Source organism: Triplophysa dalaica, chromosome 12, assembly GCF_015846415.1.
Source record: "Triplophysa dalaica isolate WHDGS20190420 chromosome 12, ASM1584641v1, whole genome shotgun sequence".
Taxonomy (NCBI): Eukaryota; Metazoa; Chordata; class Actinopteri; order Cypriniformes; family Nemacheilidae; genus Triplophysa; species Triplophysa dalaica.
In genome coordinates this window covers 19,390,258-19,413,907 of record NC_079553.1, presented here as the reverse complement: position 1 = coordinate 19,413,907, position 23,650 = coordinate 19,390,258, and the positions used below count along the sequence as shown (strand labels likewise).

Sequence of the window (23,650 nt, the reverse complement as noted above, 5' to 3'; positions counted from 1 at the left end):
TCTACGCGTCATTGTTTTATTTTGACAGAGAGTGAGACTTCTGCCAAAGGCTCTACCATGTGACTGTGTTTCACCAATCAAACGTAGTTGCGCAGTCTCGTCACGTGACCATACTCAATCTCAGCGGCGTTCTGCGGGACGGGTTAGTTTACAAACAAAAATGTCACAATCAACCATCGGCAATGCAGACACAGGCGAGGAGGAACACCCCTGGCCTCATATTGAAAGCATGTTTACCTTAGTAAAAGTGCGAAACAGCAGCTACATTATGCGGTGTCTTCTGTGTCTCCCAAAACAAACGGACATTTCAGCATTCAAAAACTCAACATCTAACTTGAGGAAACATGTAGCGGTTTGTGTTCTAAAATCTTTTTTTTTTCTTTTTTTCTTTTGCTGTGGATAGACGAATGTTTGTCTTTTAGGTTACATATGTTTTAAACATTTCCTATATATATTATGTGTGGAACGGTACATGTATTTGTATTGAATCGAAATGGTATGGGCGTCACGGTACGGTGCATACATTTACATAGAAAATAACTTACACGGTATAAAAATAAATAAAACTCGCGTGCAAATTAATTAATATAATGCAGAACTACTGTTAGATACGTGGGTTCTTTAGGGACACTTAATATGTAGTCCCGCTTTAGCTCTGAAGCAGGCTGCGTTTGCATTGCAATGCTTTAGTATGTTGTATGAGAGAGAGAGAGAATGGCGTGGGCGCGATCGAAAAGTCACAAAGTGTTTACTTATATCTGTGTGTGTGTGCTTGTGTGTGTATGTGTGTGTGTGTGTGTGTGTGTGTGTATGAGGCGTGGGCAAGATCGAACAGTGGAAACATAAACATTTTCCATCATTTTGTTTATGCAGGAAATCATTCAAACTGCAAAGTGTTGAAGTTACTGTTAAATAAAATTTTATGGAAAACAAATTTATTAATCTGAAATGTAGCAAATTAACTTTCAAATTAATTGTAATTTTAAATTAATTCAGGTACACTTACCAAACAGAAACCGAGGTATGAATTGAACCCTGACTTCTGTGTACCGTTCCACCCCTAATATATATATATATATATATATATATATATATCCAAATTTGATGTGATAAGTCTCTTTTATTGTCTTGATCTCCATGTAGCCTCACAGATTTTTTTATGCACAGAGGGTTCACCCCAACAAACTGTCTAAATACACCGACTTGATAGAGAACCACAGAAAGCGCAAGTCCTCCTCTTCCAGTGATACTTCTGTGAAAAATGCAAAAATCACAGCCTTCTCTGCCCCAGGGCGGGTAACACAAGCAACGCTTGACAAGATGGTGCTAAATTTTGTATGTGAGGCCAACCAACCATTTTCTGTGGTTGAGACACCATCCTTCAAGACTTTGATAGAAACCTTGCAACCTCATACAGTAATGACAAGGAAAACATTATGCACAAGAATACAAGAAGCTGCAAAACACAAGAAGAGCATACTCATCAAAAAACTGAGTGCGGTGAACTATGTTGCTACCACAACAGACTGCTGGTCTGCCAGACAACGTAGCTACTTAGGTGTCACCTGTCACTGGATAGACAACACCTCACTGGAGAGGCACTCCGCTGCGTTAGCTTGTAGAAGGCTCAAAGGCTCGCACACGTTTGACGTCCTTGCTGCTGCATTAGAGGAAATAAATTCAGAGTACCACATCAGGGAAAAAGTGACCAGGACGACAACAGACAGTGGCTCAAATTTCCTAAAGGCCTTTCGATTATATGGTGAGGAGATAGAGGAGGAAGCCACCAATGAGCAAGAGGAAAGTGACTCCACCCTTGATGATGCAACAGAAGATCAGAGTGAGTCAGAGGTGGAGTATCAAGATGTGTCTGCTATTCTGGATGACAATACAGGCCTTGAGTACCAACTTCCAAGGCATCAAAAGTGTGCATGCCATCTCCTCAATCTTATATCCACAGTTGATGCCACTGCTGCAGGAGGAGCTGCAAACGAAACCTACAAGAAGCTCTCTCGGTCTGCTTTTGCAAAATGTCATGCTCTCTGGAATAAAACCATCAGGTCAACCATGGCTCATGAAACAGTGGAACGAGAATGCAAGCTGCAGTTTCTCCGACCGAATCAGACACGCTGGAGCTCCCTGTTCCTCGCTGTAGAAAGGATTGTGCGCATTCACCGAGAGCAAGGAGAACAAGCAATTCGCAATGTTTGCACAGCATTAAAGATAAAGATGTAAGTTGACGAGCTTTATATTTTGTTTTAAAAAAATAATAAAAAAAGCATTGCTGATTAATGGGGGAATCCAAGCAAGTTTTCTTTGCATGGTGGTGTAACAACTGTGTATGACTTGAATTAATGTAATTTATTGTATTTTTACTTATTTGTGTATTTAACATGTACAATGCATAATAAGGACATTGTACCTGAAATAGCTATAAGTAATCTTTTTATTGTTACATCTTTTATAGGTTCAATCCAGCTGAAATGGGGTTTTTGGTCGAGTATGCTGCTGTGATGAAGCCTGCTGCCATGGCCCTTAATATCCTCCAAGGGGAATCATCTGCGCATATGGGCCTCCTGTTGCCAACACTTTACCAGTTGCGGGAGAAGCTAAAGAGGTTGGAATCATCTTGTAAAATGTGTACATCTCTTGTTCACACCCTGCAGCAAGGGATCCAGAAACGTTTTGGAGACGTCATGAAAGAGCCTGAGCTGATTGCAGCAGCAATACTCCTACCAAGATTCAGAACATCCTGGACCACAGAGGAGAACATCTATAATGCTGGTAAATATACTTGTTTATCAATTCAAATGTGAACCAGTAGACATTGACCTTTAAATATCTGTATAATGTTACTGTCATTTAAGATTATAGTCTGTCAGTGACAAACCACGGGGTGACAATATAGTTAGAAACTCAGGTAGCTTTTAATGTCAAACACCAGCAGCTTGACAGCCTATACAGTAAAAGGGTAAGAATAATGTGCAGACCTAAATATTTTGAAAAACGATTTCTCTTGCCATAGGCCTTGATTACATCAGAAATCACCTCGACACCGACTTGGATGATATCACCAGCACAAACAGCAGCCTCTCTGATGAAGACGACTTCTTTGCATCCATGGAGTTGGGAAAATCACAAGTAGGAGAGCTGGAGAGGTACCTTTCATGTATGTCCCCTGCAGGTATGGATCTACTCCACTCCTTTCCTCACATCAAGAAGCTGTCACTCAAACTCAACACAGGTCTTCCTGCATCTGCAGCCTGTGAGAGACTTTTCAGTCATGCAGGACTCCTGTTCACTGCTAAACGATCACAGCTTCACAGCAAGAACCTTGAGAGCCAACTACTGTTGAAGCTTAATAGTGACATCACTGAGTAATTCTTTTGTGAAGTTGTTTGTTTCTGCATGTTTTGATACACACACACACACACACACACACACATACTCTCTCTCTCTCTCTCTCTCACACACTCTCTCTCTCTCTCTCTTTGTGTTTACTTGTGTTTATTTATTTTTTATTATTTTATTTTTTAAGTACTTGAATTTAACTGGATTATTTTAATTTAAGCTATTTTGTAATTAATTTATTTATTTTAATTTATTTTATTGATTTGATGAACTATAATTTGCTTAAACATTATTATTTTGTATTTTTGTCTGTCTGATTGAATGCTTGTTACAAAATAAATCAGACGTTACTCAACAGTTACTCAGTACTTGAGTAGTTTTTTAACCAAGCACTTTTTTACTCTTACTCAAGTAATTATTTGGATGACTACTTTTTACTTTTACTTGAGTCATATTATTCTGAAGAAACAGTACTTTTACTTGAGTACAATTTTTGGCTACTCTACCCACCTCTGATGGAGCTCTCAATAGTTCTAAACTGTCAGTCTGTTTGAATAGCTTTAAGCGGGAACGACATTGGAAGCAGCTGTATTTGCAACAAATTTCACTTAATACCAACACAATGTATGCACTGATTACTATATTGATTAAATTTATAATAACATTTTGTCTGATGAGTGATAGAGAGACAGTATTAATCAGTATTGTGTGTTTAATTTGACTAGGAAGAATGCATCTTCATTCAACCAGTAATCTGGGTCCTTGATGCCCTTTACATCATGCATCTTTGTTGAGACAGCCACAGTGACTGCATTTTTATATGGTGCTGGCTGCACAGACGGATCTGTGAATAATATCATAAAAACTGTGAAAAACAGACTGCTCTGTAGAATTTGCTTTCGAAATGCTCTTGAGGTGCTTTTACAGTATACCAATCGGTCTGGTAAAGTCCAACCCATCCAGAGAGTCCGTCGAAAAGACACCAAATATGATGTACTGTAGATGGATTAGTACTTAAAAAAACATAGTATTATTTTTACTAACATTAATGTTCATTTCAGTGGGAAACTGAACATTGTTTTGAAAGTGTAAGTTATAAAATGAAACTCATCATTTTGGAATTCTGATTCGTCTGATATCAGATTACAGCAACGTTTTTGAATATGTTGACTGAAATGGCGAAATGGCCGTCAACAATTCTTTAACAAAACTTTTCGTAGTCCCTTATTTGACAATTCTGCATCTTTCCCTGCATCATTTGGATCTGTAATAAGTTGCTCCTCGCTAATATTTTGCTTTATCGCACTCATCTTACCATCGCCTGCTGTGTAGTGACAATGAAGACACATGCGCAGAACAGTTCATGCGAAAAATAGATTTGTGTGTGTTTTCTCATGTTTTTTCTGGTCATAACTCTGCAAACCCGCAAGCACACACCACGGCAGCCAATATTTGTAGATAGCCTATATCTTTCTTTTGTTATAAACCCAAACCTGACCCGAACCGAGATTATTCATTAAACATTAACCCGAGTCCGACGTGGTCCAAAAAAGTTTCGGGTCGGATTAATGTTTAATGAATAGCCTCGGGTTCGGGTTTGTAACTTAGGTTGCAATCTTCATGGGAGGCAAACTGGTTAAAAGGGCACATAAACTAAACAATCATGTAAAGCACTTTCACTTACCAGTTCTGCCGATGTAACTTCACATCTGAAATCGATATTCGCACGACACGCCATTCCTGACACCTTGGTCAGTGATAATGGGCCGCAGTTCAAATACCGTTTCGAATTTTGCAGCTAAGTACGGATTCAAACATGTCCCCCTGCAGCCCAAAGTATTCGCGCGGCAACGGAGAAGCGGAGCGTGCTGTACAGACTGTGAAAAATCTCCTTAAGAGATCTCAAGACCCTTACCTTGCACTGTTGTCATACAGGTCAACTCCTCTCCAGAACAGGTACAGTCCAGCTCAGCTGTTCATGGGACGCCATCTTCGCTCTATGGTGCCAGTTTTTCCAAGGCTGCTAGATACCTTGCTGCAACACTGCAAGAGCACGAGAGAGAAGAGATGTGCTGATTTGAGACATTCTAACAAACGGCATCGTGTGCATGATCTGAGCAACCTGTCGGTAGGCGACCAAGTGTGCGTTTACGGATCAAAAGGTGTCGGGAACTGTGATGGAGCGGCATTCTGCACCCCGGTCCTACCAGGTGAATGTTCCTGATGCAATCATCTGGAGAAATCGCTGTTTCCTCATTCCCATGGAAGGATACAGTGGAGGCTTGCGATACTCAGACCTGTTCACAAGTTATTGAGGACATTGCTAACCCACAGAAGGCAGTAACACTTCGAGCATCTCTAGTTAGTCCTTCTGCTCTGATAAGGAAAAACAGGTCTGGGAGGCCAGTTATTAGACCTCAAAGACTGGACTTATAATTGGATGCAAATGCTGTTATTCTGATGGGTGAATGTTGCTGTTTTGTTAGATGTATTGCCATCTTCGTAACATATTCATTTTATGCAGGGAAAGATGTCTATATACATTTTACTGTTTATTGCTCTTTTGTGAAATGTATTCTGAGAATGGCTACTGGAGAGAAGACTAAATGTTTGCTGCATGTTTGCATTTTGCTTAATATGGGAGATGTGGTTTTGTTCATATAATGTGTATGCAGCCAGCACTGTCGGTGCGCTAGGGCAACTCCCACGACAATTCCCAACGAAACGATGACTAATTTTCAGAGAAAACATCTACTTTTTCTACTTTTTAACCACAAATACACAGCTTGCACCCAACCTTGTTGCGCATTTCCCGTAATACGTAATCATTTGGAAAGGTCACACGTCTGACGTTTTAACATCCTGGATATGCACAGGCACAGACCATTTTAAACAATAATCTGCCTCGAAAACATATGTTTTGCACAATATCTAGTAAAAACTAAGCGGTCTTCCTTCCCACCACTCGTAAACGATGTCTCGGTACATCACTTTGCGGCAGACGCGTGACCTTTCCAATGTGATTACGTATTATGGGAAGAAAATTCTGAAACCAATCAACCAATAATCAATGATTCCAAGTAAATGCACCACAAAGAATGATGTAAATTGAAAAAGACAAACTATTTAAGTCAGTAAAACAGATTTTTTTTATATAATTTTATTTAATGAGCATGTGGCAGGGTTCAGTTTAAAGTGAAGGAAGATGAGATAACATAAATCATTAAGTCCAAAAACAATAAACAAACTTGGTGGCGAATTTCCAGCACACCGTAAGATTCTTTCACAGCGGATCCGTATTCCAGTTTGACGTCTCAGCTAGCGACCCCTTCGATCACTCGTCTTCAGTGAGAAGGGTCTAGCTGCAGACCAGATGCACTCTCAGGCCAGATGCACTGTCAGCGGCGCATGCGCACTCCGACACATGCAGTCTCAGCCGCACATGCGCACTCAAACAAACGCACTGTCAGACACGTGTGTGAATTAAATGCACCTACAGGCCAATTATAAGTATATTTATTAAATATTCAATTTATTTATTTATTTATTCTCATTCAAGATCAAGTCGAAGTAAAAGTGTTATTATGAATTATTTGACAAATATAATCGAAAACGTTCTTTAACATTATCAGACGAATGTTGTAAGTATATTGATTTCATTCATACAGTATTGGATAGATGTAAAGTATCGTTTTAATATATACGATAATGTTTTCGAAACCTAACTTAATCCTTATAATCAATGGTAGATATATCGCATCTATGATACTTGGTTAACGATACATGTTCTTCATACAGTAATTTATTGAAGAACTAACGTTATCTAAATTAATTTTGTAGCGTTGCTTGAAAACTCACAGGAAAGTTTGTAGGTGACCTGCACTTTATAGTTATTTTTTTGACAATGTGTTTCTCAAAATTATTTAATATGACGTTGAAATCTATCAAATATAGGGATGTAACGATTCACTCAGCTCACGATGCGATTTATTCAAGATTTATTTTTACAAAATGAACAACTTCCCTTGTATTATTTCTAAAATGCTTCACGTTTCTTTGTATAATAAATTATGTTTTATTTCAAACAACAAAACTAACCTGCAATATTAAAACAAATGAATATTAGAACAATTATTTTTATATAAACAAACTATATATATATATATAAACTATAATATATATATATATATATATATATATATAGTATGTCTATATAATAAAACTTTATCATTAAACCATTGATTAACAAGCACCTGTTAATTGTAGAATGAGACATTTATGTATATATGTGAGTTTGTTTATATTTTTAGGGTGGAAGATTACGTGTACAAGAAAAGGTTTTATTTAGTTATGTATTTTCATTATTAGTGCAGATGCACATTAATGTATTTCAGCTATAATTATAATAAATACCTGGCCTTGAACTGAACCACCAGTATTCACGGTACTCTTAAAAAGCAGTAACCTTAACATTTTATTAATAGAATCTTACAGTTCACCTTGTGAAATACGTTAGAGAGTGCATGGGACGAGTGCGCATGCGCGGCTGACAGTGCATGTGACGAGTGCGCATGCGCGGCTGACAGTGCATGTGTCTGACAGTGCATCTCGTCTGCAGCCAGATGCTATTGTCTTCAGTCGGTATCTCTCTCTCGATCTCCTCCTTATATCCGGTCTCTCCGTGCCCTTACTGGAATTACACACAGGTGTTGAGTGTTTGCAGGTGCTCACCTATCGAAAGCCAACAGTATCACAATTCGTGGCTTTGGATCGCCATATAAATATTAAAACGCCATCTGGTGCTAAATTAACGTCATACGCCGGCACACGTTTAAGTAACGCCGGGCAACGATCGACATTAAGTTAGCGTCACACGTCACTCAAAATGCAAACGTATTAGCTAATATAATAATTATATACATAGCCCCTCCTCTTCTATATCTCATTGCTAGTCTAGAGGATAGCTCGGTTGGCTTGCAACTGCATTTGGTGTCTTTGACTGGTTCGAGTCCCGCTTGACCACTTGCAGATTTTTACATTGTTGGTCATGTAATGTTTATCTGTGTCACAGGGATTTTGTTTTTATATTTCTTTTCATTTTTTCGTTTTTCCACAAGGTTAATCTGGATATGGATTTGAGATGACACGAGTCTCCGAATTGCCGTAGAGCGCGCAAACCCAGAAGAGAAGGAGCTATGTATATTAGCTAATACGTTTGCATTTTGAGTGACGTTAACTTAACGTCGAGCGGCGCCCGGCGAAACTTAAACGCGTGGCGGCGTATGACGTTAATTTAGAACCAGACGTTGCTTATTTAAGAAATCTGCGTTTTAATATTAATACGGCGATCCAAAGAACGCGAATTGTGATACTGTTAGCTTTCGATAGTTGGCTTTCGATAGATACTCACCTCACGCACCGCTCGTCTCCCTATGGAAGCCCGTTTCCGCCAGGGTTGGGATTTTTTTTTTGAATTAGTAAATCGTAATAATGACTTAGTATCTCATAATAATGAGTCGAAAATTATGGGGGGGGGGTTGATTGCATGTGACGTGTGCATTGCGTTACATTAGGGGTCTTTAACTACTTCTCTTTGAGAGCCAGATTCCAAAAGTATAAATTGGATGCAGGCCGTTTTTTTGATTATATCTTCATTTATTCTGTCATTTTGCATTTCTAATATTTATTGCGTTTTGTTCCTTTTATACTGTTTTGTTGCACAAATATTGCTTCCAGTACATCCATTTGTGCCTTTTCATGATTTTAAATTAATAGGGGTTATTTGGCGTTTTAATTGTGTTTAATGTTCCTTAATGCGTTACTTTGCCCAATATGTGGATGCCATTATTTTTTCAAGAAGATATTTATGAAGCTATTTTGGTTTTCAAAAGTAATTCCTGCCCCTCGTGACGTTAAATTAGAGTTTTATAAAGCGAGTCAATGGATCTGTGCAAGAAACTGAACTCTATCACCACATCTTCGGGTGAAAATCGCATTCATGTGCCCCACGCACTTACAGGCCATATTCTTTGTATAGTGCGAGTTCTGGGAGAGATGAACAGCTGTTTTTCTTAAATATAGCTGTTATACATAATGAATGCAAACAACACATATTTTCCCCTTATCTTAGACAACCGCTCACGTGATGTACCCTTCCTACAGTTAGCCTACTTTCAAGGGTACGAATCGCGTTTTAGTCCGCGACCTATCGCGTGCGCAAACCGATTGCCTGTGGCTGTGCAATGCACTGCTGATTATAACGTTGTAAATAACATTTCCAAAGTTTCTTGGACTGACCGATCAAATCGCTTTATAAGCTGTAAATCATTATCAGCCGCGGGAATTACTTTCGTAATGAATGTAGCAGCATTATTATGAGATACTAAGTCATTATTATTATGACGTTATTTCGACTTAGTATCTCGTTATTATGACTTAGTAAGTCGACATTTCGACTTAGAATCTCATTATTATGACTTATAAGTCGAGATTTCAACTTAGTTTCTCGTTATTATGACTTACTAAATCGAAATTTCGATTAAGTATCTCATTATTAGGACTTACTAAATCGAAATTATGACTCACTAAATCGAAATTTCTTACTAAGTCAAATTCTAAAAAAAATTCCCAACCCTGGCGGAAACGGGCTTCCATATCTCCCAGCTCTCTCTCCTGCTGCATACCTCGCTAAACCACGCCTCCTCGGCACAGAGCCGTTCGAAAATCCTTTATTTAGTAAAACAGTATTTGTTTCAAAAACATAATTACGATAAAACACCAGTTTTACAGAACGATGTATTTTATCAATTTAGCAGCGAATGTGTTTGGGATGTAGTGAAATTAATGGGCTTCAATACGGTATTTGGAACTATAAAGCCAATACACGTAATACTTCACTAGATGCAGTTGAGTAATGAAAATGATGTTGTTTTTTTATCCAGCAAATTGCAGCTCCACCATTCACTTGCATGTCTTTGTAGTCGGCTATTGCCCTCACCAATATGACGGCGGCATTGACGTACGATTAGCGGACAATGAGGCGTCTATGTAATGGAGGGGATCAGAGACAACTTATTAGGGATGTGCACATCGATGCTGCAGTATCGATATATCGATACTCAAAAGATGCTATTTAGGTATCGATATTTTCACAAAAGTATCGATTATCTGGTTAATTACATCAATAGTTTCAGCGTAACTAAATGTTGTGAGCTCTGTGCATGCCGGTCAGTGACACTATGTTATGAAAGTACTAGCTCGCGCGAGAGTTTGACGTCACACACGGATTGGTCTCCGGCTGCGCAGCGCGGTCACATGGACGTGCTATTCAGCTACGTAACTTACACATACACAACACGCATGCATTGCACACCTCCGCATTAAACAGAGGAGAGAATTGCAAGATGGCTTAGAGGAAGGGCAAAAGTTAAGTTAATGTATGCACAGTTTATATTGTTTGTAATTTTATTAATTGTATTAAGATTTTTGTTAGTTAAACAATATTTTTTTCTTCAAAATACAGTATATTACAATACAAACAAAATGTTAAAGCCTAAGAAAAAAGGCCTGTTTAAAAATAAGATGGCAGTGAAAATATGCAGTTTTGTTGGTGGTATTTTTGTTTATTTTATTAAGATTTATGTTATTTAATCAATATTTTTGTAAGAAGGTTGTTAAAACATTTTATTTATTTGTTTAAATTACTTTTTTAGTAAATTTGTTATTAATAGCTAGTATAAGTATGTTAGTTCTCTTTAATTGTAATTATGTTTCTATTTTTATAATATATATATATATATATATATATATATAATAATCTTCATCATCAGTATCGATATCGGTATCGGTATCGGTAAAATTTCAAGACAAGTATATATATAAATTGACACAACACAACATTTGTTACTTTTGAAGCCGAAATTCAATCGGCAGAAGTAAAAAGCTAAACCGATGCTATAAACAGACTACACTTATGGTCGCTCGATATCAAGTTACCACCACCCCGACAATTCGTTCAAACTTTATTAAAAACGTGTTCCCTGGAAAGCAATTACTCTGTGAATGAATCCGCATCCACGTTTTAAGAGATCTGTGCCCATGTTCCATTATTTGTGAGCTTTATATGTACGATGACGTATTTCATCCCCGCCAAAGGAAGTAGTTGCTTTTAGCAACTTGTTAGCAACCTCTGTTTTTAAGACACAATAAGGCTTTAAAAATCACAAGAAGGAATACAATTGGTGTTTTATGTCATAGAATTAAACTTGAAGTTGTTTACCACAGACCTTATTTTGGGAAATTTGCAATTTACCAAAAGCCAATTAAAAGAATCTAAAGGTGCCAAAGCGTATATCCGCACACATTCCTACGTACGAATGCATAGCACATGTTGTTGTGCCTGACACAAGTCACATCACAGATCACAGTTACCGTACCAATATTTATATTTATGGATCATACATGTATGCATTAGGATGAGTGCATTTGCAAATAAGAGCGCATGTGGATTGCTGTATGCATATAGAATTACAGTGCTTGAATCTAGATCTCTTTGTGGATTTGTGAATGACTGTGCACAAGTCTTGATCTGTGACATGCATTTGTGAATTACAGTGTGTGAATTTGGATCTTTTATGTGTATTTGTGGGAGGTTTCGATACTGTTTACACCCCATAGTGCTGTGGTGTGCATTTAATAAAACTGCATGCCTTGAGAGATGTATCACAAGATAAAATCTTTATTAAACTGAATACCAGCGGCTCATACTCCCTTAACAACATGAGCCCAAAGACTAGCTCGTAGTGATGGGTCGTTCATGAACGATTCGTTCTTTTTGAACGAATCTTTAACATGACCCGAGTGCTTACAGAAAGGAGGTTGCTGCTTACAAAAAGGAGGCTGCCCAGCTGGCTGCATGATGCAGTCAAAACAACCTAGAGCTGAATGCATTCAAGACAGTGGAGATGACACTGTATGACATATTCCATACAATAGTCTTTTATTTTAAACAAGCATATTTTAGAATCTTTTAGACGGTAAATCCTATTATATTGTATTGTCATTGTGTTGAATGTGAATGTCTGTACTTGCAGCTTCCAACACCAAAGAAAATTCCTTGTGTGTGCGAGCACACTTGACAATAAAGCTCTGATTTGAGTAACAAGTTGTCTCAGAGAATGATTCGTTATTTTGTGTGTCTTCGTGTGTGTCTTCATGTATGCAACTTTGTTCCAGAAACAGATATGGCGTCCAAAATCGCATTCTGTGACAGTATTACGTACTGAATTTGAATAAGTAAGCTGTTAAAACAGTACATTCTATATAGTATGACCCAGCAAACATGCACATGCGGGCCCACTATGGGTTAACTGTGGGACAGTTTGGGCAGGGCAAACCCACATCAAACCCCAAGTGGCCCACGTGGTTTTGCCCGTTGGGCCCCAGCGGGGGTTGACTGTGGGACAGCCCACTGTGGGTTTGCCCTCTTTGCCCCCCTTGATGGTTGTTAGTGGGTGAAAACAACTATTAAAAATCATAAAATCTTCAAAATTCAAGTTTTGAATACAACACTGAACACAATTAGAAAAATTAAATAAATGAACAAATGTATTTTTTCTGCAATCACAAATGCATTTATTTTACGACAATTCTAACATGTAAAATATAGACATTTGAAAAATAACATTTTAATATTAAGCAGAAAGCACCAGTAGGTGGCAACAGGTCACTGTCGCGTGTCCCCCCTCTGGAGGACTGAACCCTCATTATAGTTTTTATTTAACGTAATATAAAGAGATAACAACTAGCTACTTATTGATAGGGCGTTCACATGCAACGTGATCTTATAAAAGTATTATCCTATACTACAAAACTTGGAGTTTTTGGCACTATACACAATTTACGATAAATAAACAATTATTTTTTACTAATGAGTGTTCGTGTAAAAAAAAAGTAAAATGTTAATTATTAAAAATAATACAATAAAATGTTTTTAAAAATAGATTAGGCTGTTTTTACGTCTTTGAGGCGGCAAGCGCGGGCCATGCGAACATTCTTTGGACATATCGCCTATCGATATCGATTTTTTCTGAGGTCAAGTAGGCTACTCTTTTAATATATGCAATATCCAGCACTTCTCCGGAAACCCCGAGAGGCTACACAATAACTGACACATGACTGAACCAAGACCAGATTAACTAGTACAGATGCTGTATCATTTATAATTGTTGTTTGTATTTTGTAGATATACAGTAATTAATCGTTACAATGCATTTTTTATATTTCAGTAAAGTTCTATTCTTACACCCAATATAGTTTTTTGCTTTTTTATTGTTTTATCTTTAATGGGGGAACCAACTAGTTCGCTTAGGGCAGGGATCTCCAATGTCGGTCCTGGAGGGCCACAATCCTGCAGAGTTTAGCTCCAACTTGGTTTAACACACCTGTTTGGAAGTTTCTAGTCTGCTTTGTGAGACCTTGATTATGTTCAGGTGTGTTTGATTAGGGTTGAAGCTAAACTTTGCAGGACACAGGCCCTCCAGGACTGACTTTGGACACCCTTGGCTTAGGACATCCATTTGGTCAGCAGCGCCTCTACATATCTCTCACATACACTGTAAGGGCAAGCTTGAGACAAAAAAATACTCATGAAAACAACGTTTTTGGTCTTGTTTAACTGTTGAAAGTCAACTTAATAAATAATCTTCCTGCATCTTTATTGCCACTAACGGACCCCCGCCTTAAAGTTTTCAGCTAAATTTATTTGATTTACTTTAAAATTTTGACCGTTGCTCAGCTCCTGTGACATCATCATGGTATAGAGATGTGTCCATCCGATTCACACTCACAAATCTCGTCAGAAGTAGTAAACTATCCGGGTATTTCTTGCTTACTGTTATTTTGCATGCTTAAAACGGGCATACGATTCATGACTCATACTCATTTTTGCCTGCTATATAGTATGGAAGTAGGCGATTTCGGATGCAGCCAAGCTTCGAATCGAGGCTTCATCTGGCACGCCTATTTTTGCTCTACACAAGCTCCGAAGCCTTGATTCAAATGTCACATCACTAATCAGGTTTAATTGTTCTCCTGAGATATGTTGCTTGATTGTGATTTAAGCGAGCGATTTTAAGGATATCGTTTTTTCCACATTTAAGCAGACAGGACTAAGTCTTGGATGATAAACCTAGCGGTCCAAAGGCGTCACAACTTTTGCCGTCGAGTGCAATAGCATCTGGCAGCAGAATTCCACTTGCACTTGATGAGGAGAAAAATGCTGATCTTGCAGTTCAAAAAATTGCTCAGACAAAGAAGGTCCAGGTGTCAAAGATTGTACCTTATTTGTTCAAGTCAAACAAAGTGAGATGTTTCCCAAAGCATCTGAAAATCGGGTGTTTTCCAACCTCTAGTTATAGTGAAACTACTCAGAGGTGTTTCCTTTCGAAACCAATCAGGTAAATTCCCGCTATCTCTTATTTTTTATTATCCAACTGTCCTTGTCTGCCACCATTATTTCTAGGCATCAGGGTGTGTGGTCTAATGGTGGAATTTCAACCTTGACTCGTTTTTTTAAAAATAAGTTGTGCTATAATGCATCATAAGTTTGACTTAATTGGGTCAGGCCTTTAAAACATCACTGGATTTTGTATTGCTAAAAATGACTAAAATGTTTTATGAAAGCAATTACTGCATAAATTCACATATATTGATTCTATCATGCATAAATATGTTGATTCTATCATTTCCATCATGCATAAGTATATTGATTCTATCATTCAAACAATCTTGATTCTAATACTCATCTAAGTTTCATTCAAACAATCTTGATTCTAATACTCATCTAAGTTAATATGATTTCTGATCTACTAACACAACTATGTTACAAACATTCCTATGAATACTTCTTCATAACCGGGGTAAATAACAGTCCCCATATTATACAGAATATGATCAAATTAACTGGGGTAAATAACAGTCCCCATATTATACAGGATATAATCAAATTATACACAATATATTCTCAGACTTGCACTCTCAGACATCTTCGCTTCCTGTAACTTCACTTGCAGTCGACACCTACCTGTGACGTCACATGCAATCGACACAAATAGACCGGAGAATTTATCACTCCAGAACTATTAGAAGGATTTTATCTTTGTATTATTTTATTTTAACATTTAAATAAAGATAAACTATGTGTGGCAAGGGGGGCGTGGTTTGACACGGTCTGCGGCAAGGGGGCGTGTCGGGAGAATGACGGTAAGTAAGCAGATCAACGGCTTAGTGAAAACACCTGATTCTCTTTCTAGTAATTGGCGAGGAGACGCATTAAAGGCGCGACGGAAGGAGCAAGAGTATCAGCGGGGTACATATCAGGCCTTGGTGGATTCAGGATGTAACCACACCTCAATCCACCAAAGCCTGATTCAATTCGAGGGATTGGATACGAGCCGCGGTGTTAAGGTAAGGTGTGTACACGGGGATGTCGTCAACTACCCTTTGGTGCCGTTGACCATAAAATTTCGGGGACTAAAACATAGGATAGAGGTGGCTGTTAAGGAGCACCTACGACATCCGCAAATTTTAGGGACAAATTGGCCGTTATTTTCATTATTAATGGGACAGTTATGTGCGGATGTTTCTGGGCGTAACCAAGTGCGGTGGGGAGGAGCGGTTGCGCAGGTCGGAGAAGCAGAGCCGAGACCTCTGACGACGGTTCCAGAGGAACGGAGCTCGATAGAGAAAATAAATCTCTCTCAGAGCGATGATTTCCCTCTGGAACAGTCTCAGGACGAGTCGCTCAAACATGCGTTTGAACAGGTCTGTACAATCGACGGACAACTTCTCCACCCTGCGCAACCCGTATCCTATCCATATTTCGCTATTTTGAAAGACCGGTTGTATCGAGTGACCCAGGACACTCAGTCAAAGCAAGATACAATGGCGGGGCTCCTGGGACAAGCTGCAACTAAAAATCGCCTAACGACCTGTTTCTTTTGGCCGGGCATTCATGAGAACGTGCGCAGGTGGTGCGCGTCTTGTCCTGAATGCCAGCTGGTAAACCCACCGGCCACTCCAAGGGCGCATTTATGCCCACTTCCCCTTATTCAGGTCCCCTTCGAGAGAATTGGTATGGACCTGATCGGGCCGTTAGAGCGATCCGCACGAGGGCATCGATTTGCATTAGTCATCGTGGATTATGCAACCCGATACCCTGAAGCAGTGGCGTTGCGTTATATCTCAGCAACCAGTGTTGCGGACGCCCTGTTTCGATTAATCTCCCGTGTCGGAATCCCTAAGGAGATTCTAACAGGTCAAGGCACGGCTTTTATGTCACGGAGACTCCGCGAATTGTACGGATTATTGGGGATTAAGACGATCCGGACCAGCGTCCATAACCCACAAACAGACGGACTGGTCGAGCGTTTTAATCGTACATTAAAAACCATGATCCGGAAATTCGTACACGAAGACGCCAAAAATTGGGCTAAATGGTTGAAACCCCTGTTATTTGCGGTCCGCGAGGTCCCCCAAGCCTCCACGGTGTTTTCCCCCTTCGAGCTTCTTTATGGTCGTCAGCCTCGCTGGGTTTTAGATGTCCTAAGAGAAGCTTGGGAGGACGGGCCTTCCGCGAGCAAAAGTCAAATTCAGTATGTGATGGACCTGTGTACAAAACTCCATACACCGGGGCAGCTCTCTATGGAGAATTTGTTGCAGGCGCAGGACAGACAGAGCCAGCATTATAACAGGGGCGCCAGACTGCGTAAATTTTCACCGGGAGAGAAGGTACTTGTATTACTTCCAACGTCTAGTTCTAAACTAGTCGCCAAGTGGCAAGGACCGTTTGAGGTCACATGACGAATAGGAGATCTCAATTATGAGGTTGTGCGATCGGACAGGAGCAGGGCACATCAGATCTATCACCTCAACCTCCTCAAAAAATGGAGTGAGGCGAACACCATGATGCTGGCGACGACAGTAAATAGAGTAGATGATCTCGGACCAGAGGCGAATACCAAAGTACTATCCCTCGCTCTGGCGCCAGGGGGAGATCATCTCTCGCCCTCCCAGCTCACGGATGTTGCGAAGTTACAAGCAGAGTTTGCCGATGTTTTCTCGCCCCTGCCCGGCCGCACGAATCTCATAGAGCACCACATTTAGACCGAACCGGGTGCGGTAGTATGCAGTCGCCCATATAGGTTACCTGAACACAAAAAAATTGTGGTTCAGAAGGAATTAGAAGCTATGCTGGACATGGGGGTAATAGAAGAGTCCAATAGTGACTGGGCAAGCCCGATAGTTTTGGTACCAAAGACCGACGGCTCGGTTCGGTTCTGTGTGGACTATCGCAAGGTGAATGTGGTGTCGAAGTTCGATGCCTATCCAATGCCTAGAATTGACGAATTACTTGACCGGCTAGGGACGGCTCGTTTTTATTCGACATTGGATCTGACGAAAGGGTATTGGCAGATCCCCCTACCTCCCTTATCCAAGGAGAAAACAGAATTTACTACGCCGTTCGGTTTGCACCAATTCGTCACGCTTCCGTTCGGCTTATTCGGAGCCCCGGTTACGTTTCAGCGTCTCATGGACCGAATTCTCAGACCTCATGCGGCATATGCTGCCGCCTATCTCGATGACATCATTATATACAGTAATGATTGGCAGCGGCATATGCCGCACTTGAGAGCGGTCCTGAGTTCGCTGAGGAGAGCGGGGCTGACGGCTAACCCGAAGAAGTGTGCGGTTGGGCGAGTAGAGGTAAGATATCTGGGCTTCCACTTGGGTCACGGGGAGGTGCGTCCCCAAATTGATAAGACGGCAGCGATTGCAACCGCCCCGAGACCCAAGACCAAAAAGGAGGTGCGGCAGTTCCTGGGGCTGGCGAGATATTATAGACGGTTTGTGCCCAATTATTCGGACCTCACCAGCCCGCTGACTGACCTCACTAAAAAGGGGGAACCAGATACCGTCCAATGGACGGAGCAGTGCCAGCAGGGGTTTACCCAGGTGAAGGCTGCTCTATGTGGCAGACCGTTATTGCACTCTCCCGATTTCTCACTCCCTTTTTTGTTGCAGACTGATGCCTCGGATAGGGGCGTGGGCGCTGTCCTGTCCCAGGAGATAGACGGCGAGGATCGTCCGGTGCTGTACATCAGTCGAAAGCTGTCTCGGACTGAGATGAGGTACAGCAACATCGAGAAGGAATATTAAGCGATCCGGTGGGCGGTCCTCACCCTCCGTTATTATCTCCTGGGGCGGGAGTTCACACTCTGTTCCGACCACGCGCCCCTCCAATGGCTCCACCGCATGAAGGACACCAACGCGCGGATCACTCGTTGGTACCATGCTTTGCAACCATTGAAATTCCAGGTGATCCACAGGCCGGGGACCCAGATGGCTGTGGCCGACTTTCTCTCCCGGAGGGGGGGGGAGAAGGCTGCAGTCCGGATGGAAGCTCGGCCTGAGTCGGGCGGTGGGTGTATGTGGCAAGGATGGTGTGGTTTGACGCGGTCTGCGGCGAGAGGGCGTGTCGGGAGAATGACGGTAAGTAAGCAGATCAACGGCTTAGTAAAACACCTGATTCTCCTTCTAGTAATTGGCGAGGAGATGCATTTAAGGCGCGACGGAAGGAGCTAGAGAGAGAGGGAAACCAGGCTGGGAAAACGGACGCAAGAAAACTTATCCGGACGCAACGTCGAGGAGTATCCGGAGGAAAGAAAGAGTCACAACCAAAGAGTGTGTGTGTATCTGTCAGTGAATAAGTGTGCGGGTCTGCAACCCGGAAGTATTGCAGCAATAAAAGTATACTTACGTTTTCCCAGCCACGTCGACCCCGCCTCCTTTCTTCCTCAGACATTGAACCTTTTTACAGTATGATTAATATATATAAGTCATACTTTATTTCAATGTTTATATATATATATATATATATATATATAAAATATAAAAAAAAAGTAATATTATAATATAACGGCAAAGCCTATCATGTATAAAGGCAAAGTCTATCGTGTATATATCCAGAGTGAGGAAAATGGCTCAGAAAATAACCCTGGACCTTTCACATCCAGGCCAACATCTCTACACAATGCTTTATTTTTAATAAATATAATTTAATAAATCTGCATGCAATAATAATTGAGTGCATTATTAATTATATCCTCCAAATAATACACCATCTATTTTTTATACAACTTTTTCTGTAAATTATGTTTCATTCTGCTGTAGATAGCATACACCTTCTACATACAATAGTTGATTCTTTTTTACTTGTACATATTTATTTGGAAAACAACACCATTTTTTAAATGGCCTTCCCGGTGTAGCTTTATTTTCCTCAGTATGTGGTTGGTTTCAGGGCAGGGCACAAACTTGGTAAAATATGTGCGACATTATATGCACTGAGGCACCAGTTTTTTTTTAGAAAAATTATATTATTGAATCTGCAATAAGAAAACGATGACACAATTATTATTTAATTTTTAAGCATTTGGCAGACGCTATTATCCAAAGCGACTTACCGTTGCATTAACTTCAGTATGTGCAATGCCCTGCGATCGAACCCACAACCTTGCGTTGATACCGCAATACTCTTAGCAGCTACAGGAAAGCAATTTACACATATTTTGTATTTATTAACGTTAGTTAATGAAAACATAGGTGTATTGTCCATATTCACTTAACAAATACAAATTAAATTTAACAATGATTTAGTTAACTAGCGAATCTTACTGAAACCGTTTGAATGTAAATTACGTCCGTAAATTTATATCAAATTAACATCATCAAGCACTTCAACAAACTTATTTTCAACACAAATTATTATGTTTGACAGTGCAAGTTGATAGGCTGCAGCCAGACCCTTATCGCCTTGAGGATACATTCATTTATGACCCGCCCGTTTAACTTTAAAGAATCCACCCACTACAGCCCGATACAACTCCCCTTTACTTCCTGGATACAACCACAAAGGAGTGCCATCTTGACTTCAAAAAACGAAAGAAAATTATTTCGGGGGATTAAAAAAGTATCATAAAGACTAACATGGATTTCAGGAAGTCTCTAAATAAGCGTTCAGCAGATGGGAGATCAGACATGGAACAGGTTTTACTTCCACTGGATCAGGAGAGGTTTGAGTATCCCGATGCTGGATATCCTACTCCAGGGATCTATCCCAACCCCCCCGTCTATCTCGACCAGCAGTATGGTGCACCAGTGGGTCCGTGCGTTAACGGACCATATCCAGGATTTCAAGTTGTCACTGTGCAGCCAACAATTGTGACCAGCCCTCCACCACTCCTCAACCCACTGCCAGATTACATGTGTTACTCTGTTTTTACCATGATGTGCTGCTGTTTACCTCTGGGTGTTGCGGCACTGGTTTACTCCTTCACAGTAAGTAGTTAAATGTCAAAGCGAGTAAAAAAGGCGAGGTTTGTTTATATCGTCCCTCCCTCACACACATGTTAGTGTATGGAATGTATACGTAAAAATGTAACGTATAGACCGTTTCATCTTAACAACCACAGTGTAACCGACTGAACTTTCGATACACATTCATAAACAATAAAATGCCTGTACATTATTTCTGATAACACTAAGAAACAGAGGAGAAACGTTAATTGGCTAAACTTGTCTCTCCAATATTTTGAACGTAGACTCCGATACCAAGATCAACTGCTATGGTTAAATGCGACCTAGCAACAGGAAAAATAAATTAGATGACATGTGGATGTTTTTATTATTAGAGACTAACCAAACACAAACAGGAAGTTAACTGGGGGGGTAAAATGACAATATAACATGAATGACTTTTTACCATAAGAATTCACCACAGTAATAACCTCAGATTTCGATGTTTGGTGGTTTAAAAACTCATGTGAGTTTATTTTTAAAGCATGATTTTGCAAAGTTAGGTATAAGCAATTATTTTATGATTGCCACATCTATAATGGTTCACATTTCTCATAAATGGGCAGATGAAAATATTATATCCATTTTATCTTCTATGAAGCAGATGCATCCCTACTCCATTTTCTTGAGGTATCAGCAGATAACAAGTCAACACTTGCCTATTTCTGAAAATGTGCAAACAGAGAGGAATTGAAACTAATTGTATATCAAGTTGCCTGTTTGATTCCTAACCTTTCCATTCTGATTCCGGAATTTGAGTTGATTTCCGATTCAAGCTTTGGTGCTTCTGCCCAAATAATTGGCCCTTTTTTCCTTCTTTCTCAATATAAAAGAGCATTAGAGTTTTTTTTCCAACAGCCTTGTCCCTGTACAAGTCACATCTTGACCATTTACCAGTTGAAGCTTAACATGACTCCACCTAAACCTGGATAGGAGACTTTAGTTTTCATGTGGTCTGTGTGTTCAGGAAAGGAAGGTTGTTTTATGTTAAAAAAAGTTATCAACCTGGAGCTCCTTTCTTTTGTTGCCCGCATTTTGCCGAATAATAACTGTAATGTTGCTTTTTACTTACCTGTGAAGCGCTTAGATTTAAACCTTTTGTTTTTACTTTTACAGACCAGAGATGCTAACGCATTTGGACACCGACCAATTGCAGAGAAAAACTCCAGAATGGCACGCACCCTTAACCATGTCAATGTTTGTATTGGCATGTCCTTCATTTTGTTGTTTATCATCTTCTGCATTGTTTTGGTAATCTCATTTAATACTAACTGAAAATAATTTCTTCACTTTGGGTATTCTGCTTCAATATTTTTAAACAGAAACTGATTGTAAATAACGACAGAAATGTATTAATTATATTTACAGTGTCTCAAAGTGCATTTTTATTACTTTTTGATCAGTCCATACCTACATTTAAAGTTGCTGTGATACTTTATTTACTTTTTGGCATAATATTATGTAAACATTACCTAAATAATCAATAAAGCTTGTTATTATCATTATCTAATTTGACCAGATTTTACTTTTTTAACTCCATGGCAAAGATTTTCAAGAAATAGTTTGTTTCACAGATACAGATTAGGTTTTGGGATGTTTAGGTAAACTTTTTTATCCAAGCTTGAAACACCAGTTATGCAAAATGTGACGTCGACATAAGAGGAGTTCCTAAGTGTGTGTGTTTTCTCCCCTGAAACAGCTTGAACCATTTGCACGCACATCATTGTGTTAAGCTCATATATCTGTTTTGCATCAAGTGCAAATACCGTGTACAGCCTCCCACACACTTAGGTCACAGAACATGTAACCAATTGCAAAAGGAATCTCACATTTTGACACAAAGGAAAGTTTCACGAAATTCATGGAATTTGCCACAATGTAGTGTGACACAATCTGAGCCTTTTACTGTAAAGCCTAAACGCTGCTTATGACTTCCTCTTTTGATCTACTGCTGTTCTCTGTTAAAAATATAGTATATAAGAAAACTTTAAATAGGAGATAAGTGTGTCATGAGGCCCTGACACAATAGTGACCAGGGATTCTATCACTAACTATTCTGATATCTCTAATCTATATATCTATATAGTCTAATCTGAGATATGGATACTGTTTAAAGCTGTATATCATCAAAAGAGGGTCTTGACAAAGCCTGAGTTTTCGTCTCAAAACCGATTACCCAACTTGTTTTCAACTTCTACGAAGAAAAAATGCTTTCCAACGAAATGAAACACTTCATTGAGAAACGAAACTTTGTATCCTGTGTGACGCAGGAAAGATTAAGAGTGTATTTTGTAGCCATCTAGTGGCAACGACGACAATTATTTTAATTCACCTCTGTAAACTGGATCCGACTCGTTCTCGTGAGTGATAACATTATGGCCTGTCATATCATAAGGACGTTTGTACGTAATGGACTCATGTTTACACAACACTAAGTGTGTGCATTAGTAGGCCTAATGTTAAAACATCGGTGGTGCGTATTTCGTGTAACACCAACTTCTCTGTAAATGTCCCAGTCTTGATCCTTAAGATAACAACCAGTGAATCATTGCCTAACATTTGACAACCGAAATGTTCGTAAATACAATATTGTTTTATTATTACAGACCTAACAAATGTTTTTTCATCAAATTGTTTATCCACTGTGTATGCCTTCATGAGACCACTTTGCAAGATGTAACTCTGATCCAGACTCCAAAAACACTTTGGGTTTCAATTTTTTTATTACAAGTCTTTTTTATCTTACATATATCATTTTTAAAGATATTTTTACATTTTCAATCTGTTTTGAATATTCTGTTGGTATTTTGTTCAAATGTGGGTGGTACTGTTAAAGAACTGAAACAGAAAGTTATTCTGGACCAGCCAGAGCGTTGACGTCATA

General features: G+C 39.5%; 1 protein-coding gene across 1 annotated transcript; it reads left to right on the top strand.

The window, feature by feature from the left end:
- The first annotated feature begins 990 nt into the window (after positions 1-990).
- On the top strand, positions 991-3,450 carry LOC130433274 (uncharacterized). Its single transcript, XM_056763064.1, has 3 exons — positions 991-2,231; positions 2,468-2,784; positions 3,026-3,450. Exons 1-3 carry the CDS (start codon positions 1,321-1,323, stop codon positions 3,379-3,381), a joined length of 1,584 nt encoding a protein of 527 aa, XP_056619042.1. The 5' UTR covers positions 991-1,320; the 3' UTR covers positions 3,382-3,450.
- The last annotated feature ends 20,200 nt before the right edge of the window (positions 3,451-23,650 follow it).

What these genes read in the sequence shown, in the direction of transcription:
- LOC130433274 (XM_056763064.1), top strand. Translation starts at nt 1,321, where the DNA reads ATGGTGCTAAATTTTGTATGTGAGGCCAACCAACCATTTTCTGTGGTT. An exon ending in ACAGCATTAAAGATAAAGAT is followed by an intron (nt 2,232 to 2,467) that starts GTAAGTTGACGA and finishes CATCTTTTATAG; the next exon opens with GTTCAATCCAGCTGAAATGG. An exon ending in GGAGAACATCTATAATGCTG is followed by an intron (nt 2,785 to 3,025) that starts GTAAATATACTT and finishes CTCTTGCCATAG; the next exon opens with GCCTTGATTACATCAGAAAT.